A 7,729-nucleotide genomic window follows, 5' to 3' on the forward strand; every position below is an offset into this window, starting at 1 on the left:
TCTACTGCTTATGTCTTATTTTCAATCACTAAGTAGTGACTTGAAATTTAAAAAAATTCAAATATGAATATATGATAACTGTGCAAAGTTTCTAGGAATGTTGTGTCTTTTCATTAATTTTGACTTGATATTTTCAGTTGTTCATGCAGAAATGAATGCTATCATGAATGGAAAACATATAGATTTTATGAATTGCAAAATGTTTGTCACAGAGTTTCCTTGCTCTGAATGTGCCAAGCTAATCATACAAGCAGGGATAAAAGAGGTTTTTTATGCAGAGAAAAGAAAATCATTGACAAAAGAGATAATGATTCCTACAATGAAAATGTTTGATCTAGCAGGTGTTTCTCTGAAGTAAGCGTTTTAAAAATTTTCATTGTTTTAAAACTTTTCTTTGTATTATGTCTTTACGTAAAGAAGAAAAGAAACTAGGTAGTGGAGTCTTATATTTTACACATCTAGTATTAGGAGATCACATTTACAAATTAAAATAATTTGACAATAATGAATATACAGAAAACAATAGTGATAGCCATTGCACTAGCAGCAATGTGTTTTAATCATGCTGGGCCAATACCCACTAAAATGGGGTTGAGTTGAACAAAGCTTAATGACAAGTATGGAGTCTAACTTTAAAGCAGAATAAGTTGATTTCTAGAGTGTGATGATATTCTGGACCAAGTGTTCTTCATTCCTGATGAATCGAATATAGATAATGGCCAAAGCAGCACAACCAAGTTTCACATTGAGATAATCCAATTATGGCCATAAGAAAAGTGAAACTGAGGTTCTTAAGCTAGGGGCAGCAGAAATCTAATACTTGTTCAAATTCCTAAGGGTGTATAAATAAGAGGTAATTAAATAGTGTACAACCCTGTTTTTTTATTTATTATTTTTTTTATACACGATATCTTGTTCAGTCTTCCTTTTGTAAAGGTGCATTGATCATCAGTGCATCTCGGCAGATGATGCAAATTCGGTATTTGTTGTATTCCATATTTATGGGTAATTCCTTAGACCAGCACTCTAATTTTGACTAACTTTTAAAACATGCATTAAAAGCTTCAGCAGAATTTAAAAAATTTAAATTTTCTAAGCATATTTCAAATTATTTTTGCCTGATTAATCAGCTATGACAGTTTTAAAAACATAAAACATTACTGTTACATATATTTGGAATTCCTTCTAGTAGAATAATTGTGCCATAAATGTTTCACTCTGAGCTGTTACATTTTTAATTGGTTTTTAATTTAAATAAACTAAGACTTTTAATAGGACAAGTGAAATAATATCTTCTTGAAAATGTTTCCGAACTGCCGATGTTTGAAAATAAAACCAAGCAGAAGTTGATGTGTGTATGTTTAGCAAAGTTAAACTGTTAAAATAGTTTAGGAAATGGTAAAAAAGGCTGCTTTTCTGAACCCCAATAACTGAAACTTTAATCCTCTAAATACCCTATGTCTTTAAATTTTATTTATATCTTTTCTCATCTTTTTTAGAGAAAAATAAAAATAAATGTAAAATACATAAATCAAAAATATTCCCTTGATTAGTGTTAGTATCATTGAGAGCAGTAACAAGTGAATAAGTGTGTCAGAAGAGTCAAGAAAACAGAATTCCTATTTCTCCTTTTGCTGGAGACTTGAGCTTTCTCCTCTGCTCCAAGCTGTTCAGAAAATTAATATACAAGGTGTTCAAAAAGCCCTTGACACAATTTAAAAAGTGCATAGAAAAGTACCAAATTGTTATCTGAGTATGCAGTTTAGGCCATAATACTTTGCAGGTTCAAAAATGTTTTATAACATCGAAAAAAAAAAAGTAATAAGTAATCATTGTACTGTCACAGTTAGAAAAACAAATGTCTTGTGAGGTGTTTAATCATTATATTAAACAGAAAGCAATACCTTTCATTCAGGAGGGGGGGAGAAGGGATGCCTGTTGACCCGAGCCTGAAGGGGACCCAATATTTTAAAAACTAGACATGAAATATAGGGTAAACAATATGGAGGGGGCCCGGAAAAGTCATTTATAACAGGCCCCAAAATTTCTGTGCATGTCCTGCTCTCATTACTGAGTTCAATGCGTGTATCATTTATGTACGTGGTATGACTTGAGTAGAGTGCTCTTTAGATGTGGTTCAAGCAAGATTATGGTACACACATTGAAGTCTGGTAATGAAAAGTAGTTTTCTGTTTAATAAATTGATTAAACACTTCACACAACATTTGTTTTTCTTTTTGTGACGATACCAAGATTTCTTACTTTTTTCTTTTTCTCCTTTTTTTAAACGTCATAAAAAATTCTTGAACCTGGGAAGTATTATGACTTAAATGGCATATTTATTAATTTTCAATGAATTTAATGTGTATAGGACTTTTTGGACACCTTGTATATAAGATATAGTCCATGTCAATCCAGGCATATGCAGGTGTGAGTCATTGGAGGTGCGAATCACATCTGATAGTTGTGTCATTTCTGGCGGACTTGTGCCGAGAAAACAAATAAAAAATTGCTTGAATCATTCTATCAGGAATAGTTGAGATTTTTTCGACAATGCAAAGTAAATGTGCAACATTATTAGGTTCTGTACTCAGTATGTGTATAAAAAACTCTACGGTGCTCGCTCATACTTGTTTTAAAACCACCAATCCGAGATTAGTCGTTTTAAAGACATAGTTTGGCAACATACTGAGGTTTGGAAAGCAGCATTCTTAAGTTGAAATACAGCAGAGTCTCAAAAGTTTGAGGTTCCATTTAATTCAAGGTGCTTTATTTATATTTTCAATCATTTTTTTAATTGCTAAAAATGATTTGCATTAAAGTCTGAAAATTGAAATATTTTACTAGTGTAAAACTTCACTGCATAAAATAAAGTAATAAAAGGTATTTAGAGGTGGGTGTACATAACAAACAAGCATCCTTTTCGGAATATCTGATTGCGATCAACAATAAAAGTGCATAACTTGACTCCGTACAAGTTGTATTTATAAAATTTTACCCTTCCGAGACTTAATATTTTTGTGCTTTTTTTGTATGAGGTACTTGAATCGATTATTTCAGAAAGGGCATAAGTCCAACTAATGTAACTTATCAGGATTCAGGAATCATAAATGAACTAAATTCTACAAAAATGATTATAACTAATATAGCCACACATGGGATCATTACCTCACCTTAAATTACGCTTCCTGTTGTCACTGAAAATAATTTTAAAAAAATTTTTAAAGTAGGACTTATGCTCTCTCTCCAATGAAGCTCCTGAAAGGCTGGTTTAGAGTGATGAAAATGTAAATCAAGAGAAAGAGATGTGTTTCAAACTCATTTATGATAATAAAAATTCTTAAAAAAATACATCTTGTATTTTCCTCTTTCTCTCATCTTGTTTTTGGTAAAATATTGGTAAAATGTTCTAAGACTTGGAAGAATGACTAAATTCCAATGACTTTCAATTTAACACTTGCTAGAATGGAAATAGGGGGGGGGGATAGGAAACAAGAAAAATAACGACAGTATGAGTTTGAGAAAAAACGCTGCTTTTGCAAAGAGGGTAAGTCTGCAAGTTAACCCACAATACTGAAGTCTTAACCCATTTATATTTTAGGGAATCTAAGAAGGGGGACGAGGCTACTCAAGGACTCCAGAATAAAAAATCGAAAAACTTAATTCTAAGCTTTAGGTAATTCTAAGCCATTTTTGAAGCTAGGAGTGGTTTGGGATTTCTCCTCTGCAAACTCTAAAAGAAAAGGTCAAAAATGTTTAGGCTATCTTTAATGATGTAAAATGGGGAGGGTGAAGATTTAAAAAAAAAAATCAGAAACTGAAGTCTTAAAAACAGTAATCTAGGCAATCTTTGGGGAATGTATGAGAGATGGTTTTGGAGTTCTAACCTAAAAATATTTTGTAACTGATGCACTAATAACTATTTGAGGCTATACTAAAATGACTTAAGGGAAGGGGTATTTAGGACCTTTTCCCAAAAAATGTTTGTAATTGAAGTCTTAAAACTTTTAGGCTGACTTTGGCACTGTCAAGGGGGGGGGGGGAGACTCTCTTTAGGAGGGCCAAATTCCAAAACTAGAGTCTTAAAAGCGCAACTTTAGACCATCTTTAATGAACATAGAGGGTGAGGTTCGGGGACCCCGTCCCCCTTCAAAGCTGAAGTATTCATAACTCTGCTTTAGGTAATTTTTGGGGGACTTAAGAAGAGGTATTTTGAAGGCTTCCTCTCGATAAATTTTAGAAATTAAATTCTAAAAACTTCGGTGATGAAAAGGGGAAGCCGTGAATTTAAGTCAAATTTAGTGAACTTAGGGGAAGAGTTCGGGGGTGGGGGGTCTCTCTCTCCAGAAAATGTCTTTATGCTGAAGTATTGAAATGCTATTTTGGCTATTTTTGAGTGAGTTAAGAATTAGGGAATTGGAGGATTTTCTGGGAACATTTTCGAAATTGAAGTCTTAAAACTTTGGGTTGTCTTTGGCAATGTGGGGAGGGGAGTTGCTCTTTCAATAGAAAAATAAATCTTAAACACCAACTTATACTGCCTTTAGTGTGCCTGCTTCACACAAGGAGAGGGGGGTATTCCGCCTCCCAGCCCGAAAAATTTTCGTTTCTGAAGTTTTAAGAAATCTGTTTTGGGCTATCTTTGGATGAGTTAAGTGGGAAAGGAGTCAGAAGCTTCTGTCAAAAATTTTCCGAAATTAAAATATTAAAACTTTTAGGCGGTCATAAGTCATGTATATAGGTTAAGGGAATACTGTTAATAGAGAAAAAAATTTAGAAACTGAATCCTTAAAAACTCAAATTAACGACATTTGTGGTTAACTTAGAAGAAGGGGTTCGAGAGTTCTCTTCCAGAAATTTTTCGATGCTGAAATATTTAAAACGCTATTTTAGGCTGTATTTGAGTGCCTTTTGAGGGACATAATTCAAGGGCCTTCCTTGGGTGAGGATTCAGTTCCCCTATTGCTTTTTTTAATTAATGAATATTGGATAGTGTTCCTCGTTTAAAAAATATATCTACTTCACTGAAGCTGTTTTTTTATTGCTAATTTTATCACATGCTATCATATAAAAGAATTCTTTTACAAATGAAGACTGTGGGGAGGGGGGATGTGCCAGTTCATGAATCGCCCATACCCTTCCCCCACCTTTTTCTCTTTTCTGGTTTGTTCATGCTATCTTGAGTAGACTTTCCGATCAGATCTGATTTATGTTGCAAAAGGCAAGATCTTATGTCCCAAGCGATTTTATTGCTGCAATAAAAAGATTTACAATAGGAAAAAAATTAATGGCTTGGAGCCCCGAACGCTTTTACCCCTAACATCATCCAACATCGTCTAAAATTGCGTTTTTGGAACTTCAATTTCGAAATATTGCCGAAGGAGAGTTCTTGAACTCCATCCTTTCGATAATGTAATCAAAAAGCATATAAATGTTATGAAAGATGGAGTACAGTTTCGTTTTTAATGCTTCAATTTCGTTGGAGAGCCAGCGCCCCCCCCCCCCGTTCTTTCTATAATATTTTTAAAGATCGCCCAATATTGTGATTTTGGGACCATCAGTTTGAAAAAATTTATGTCCCTAAATCCCTCCTTTCACTGAATTTTACCAAAATGACCTATCATTGCATTTTTTGGACTTCAATTTAAAAAAAATTCTGGGAGAGAGCGCCCAGACCTCCTGTTATTGGTGGTTTTTAGGTTTTTGAAACTACAATATCAAAACGCTTAAATATTACAATTTGAACTAGGTCCATGTTGTTAGAAAAGTCAAAAACGAAAAATTCAAATAAACACAGATTTCCAAACTGCCATAGTCAAAATCTACAACATTTATGCTCATAAATTTTTCCTTAACCTTGCATCTAGAGAGGAGGGGAGGGAGGGCTCAAAACATTTTCCGTCTTGAATACATCAACAAACTTGCACCCATGGGTAAAACAGAGAGGTTTCACTGTAATAGAACATCAGGAGTTTCGAAACAAAACTTGTGATAACTACACAGTATCACGCAGAATTCCAATATATCTTTATAGTTACATTAGAATACTGCATGATATCCTCCTTGGAAGATGTATTCTGTGACTCATTGCTTTTTCAGCAAGATACCATTTATGTCACACTTCAAAATCGATTCTTACATTGCTAAGAGAAAGAGGAGTTTCGTTGTTAGACAGGATGATATTCTTCAGATGTCAATCCAATCAAGAATTTGTGGCTTTGTCCTAAGGAAAAGGTTCAGGACCTAGTTCCTATCAATAAAATGGAACTCATAAATGCATTGAAGAGTATGTGGAACAGTATCATCAGCGATGATGTAAACAGCTGGTGAAATCCATGCATGAAAGGATAAAAGCTGTTATTCTAGTAAAAGGTGACAGGACAAAAGCTGCTTGATTTTTTTTTTTTTTTTTAATATTCTTATTTTTCACTCAAACCATTATCACTATAAACTTTTGGATTAATCTATTTAAGATTTTTTTGAATTTAGTACACATAAAATGCTATGTGCACTTTTAAATCTATGAAAGATCACACGTTGATTTAGATGCCTATAGTTTGCTTATTTTTTCTTGTATTTCCTAAAAAGAGAAAAGTAGTCCATTATTTTGAATTTGGATTGTTGTTCCTTAATAAATGCCTATAACTGTAGATATGTAAATAGTAAATTGTTTCAAACTAGTCAGTTTTAGTTGGGCTCTTGCGCAGTAAATGTAATTTATTAACTAAATTCAACTTTGGAGACAAGCTTTAAATGTTGTAAATTATTTTTTTTAATGTTTTCATTAATTTTTGAAGTGTGAATTTCTTTGCTATAATTTATGCTTCAATTGAGATTGAACATAATGCAGCATGAGAATATTTTACTATTTTATGTCCTTAATGCATGTACTTGGATTTAATTGATTTGAAAATATTTTTAGATAACGTTTTTTAAATGAAGCCTGTTATTTATATTAACTAAAAAATAATAATTTAAAAGTTGCATTAAATTTTGTGTTCTTTGATTTTAATGCATGTAAAATTTTAAAAAGGGTCTTTTCTTTTAGGTATTTTCAGCCATCCATTAAAAAACTGAAAATTGACCTGCACAATGTTTCCACTTACTTGATTAGAACTGATGAAGATTGCAATATTTAAAATAAAAATTTGGAAAAGTGTATCATCTTTGTAACTTCTATATTATTATTTTAATAAAATGTTACTTTAAGAATCCATATGACATGGATGTTTTTTCATAATTGCTTCTCATCTGAGTCATTCCACGTCAACTGACCTAATTTTTCAAATCGTCCACACTCGACCATCTCCGATTTGAAATTTTATAGAGGCGTAGAGATAGATGCCTTTGAAACTAACCTATGCAAATTTTTAGCTTCATAGATCCAAATATGGAGCATCTAGGATCTCCGAAAAATATGATCCAAAATGGCGGATTAGCTTTTTGTGCCAAATTGCCAAGTTTACATCAAGTATACAGGAAATTTTATTACACTGGAAGCCTGAAATTTTAGGCGCTTAAAGTATGTTTGACCATTGGTATATTCAAGTATTTTTGTGAATTTGAGCTCGTTAGATGTTGTGTAGCATGTGCATGAACTTGTGAAAAAGTGCGATGGGAAAAAATTTTTTCCTGGATTTTTTTGGTTATCATAAAATCTGAACAAAAATAATCCGAAAGCTCGTACTGTGTGATTCCATCGTAAAAATGCTTGTTTTTAATGGGTTAC

General features: G+C 32.7%; 1 protein-coding gene across 3 annotated transcripts in view; it reads left to right on the forward strand.

The window, feature by feature from the left end:
- LOC129231504 (deoxycytidylate deaminase-like) overlaps nucleotides 1–7,210 on the forward strand; it is a 40,157-nt gene extending 32,947 nt beyond the window's left edge. For all 3 annotated transcript variants that reach the window (XM_054865833.1, XM_054865834.1, XM_054865835.1), the window contains 2 exons: nucleotides 138–354; nucleotides 7,049–7,210. In XM_054865833.1, the coding sequence (XP_054721808.1) occupies nucleotides 138–354; nucleotides 7,049–7,139 (308 nt within the window). In that variant the 3' untranslated portion in view covers nucleotides 7,140–7,210. The remainder of the gene's footprint in view (nucleotides 1–137; nucleotides 355–7,048) is intronic.
- The last annotated feature ends 519 nt before the right edge of the window (nucleotides 7,211–7,729 follow it).

Source organism: Uloborus diversus, chromosome 10 (genome assembly GCF_026930045.1).
Source record: "Uloborus diversus isolate 005 chromosome 10, Udiv.v.3.1, whole genome shotgun sequence".
Taxonomy (NCBI): domain Eukaryota; kingdom Metazoa; phylum Arthropoda; class Arachnida; order Araneae; family Uloboridae; genus Uloborus; species Uloborus diversus.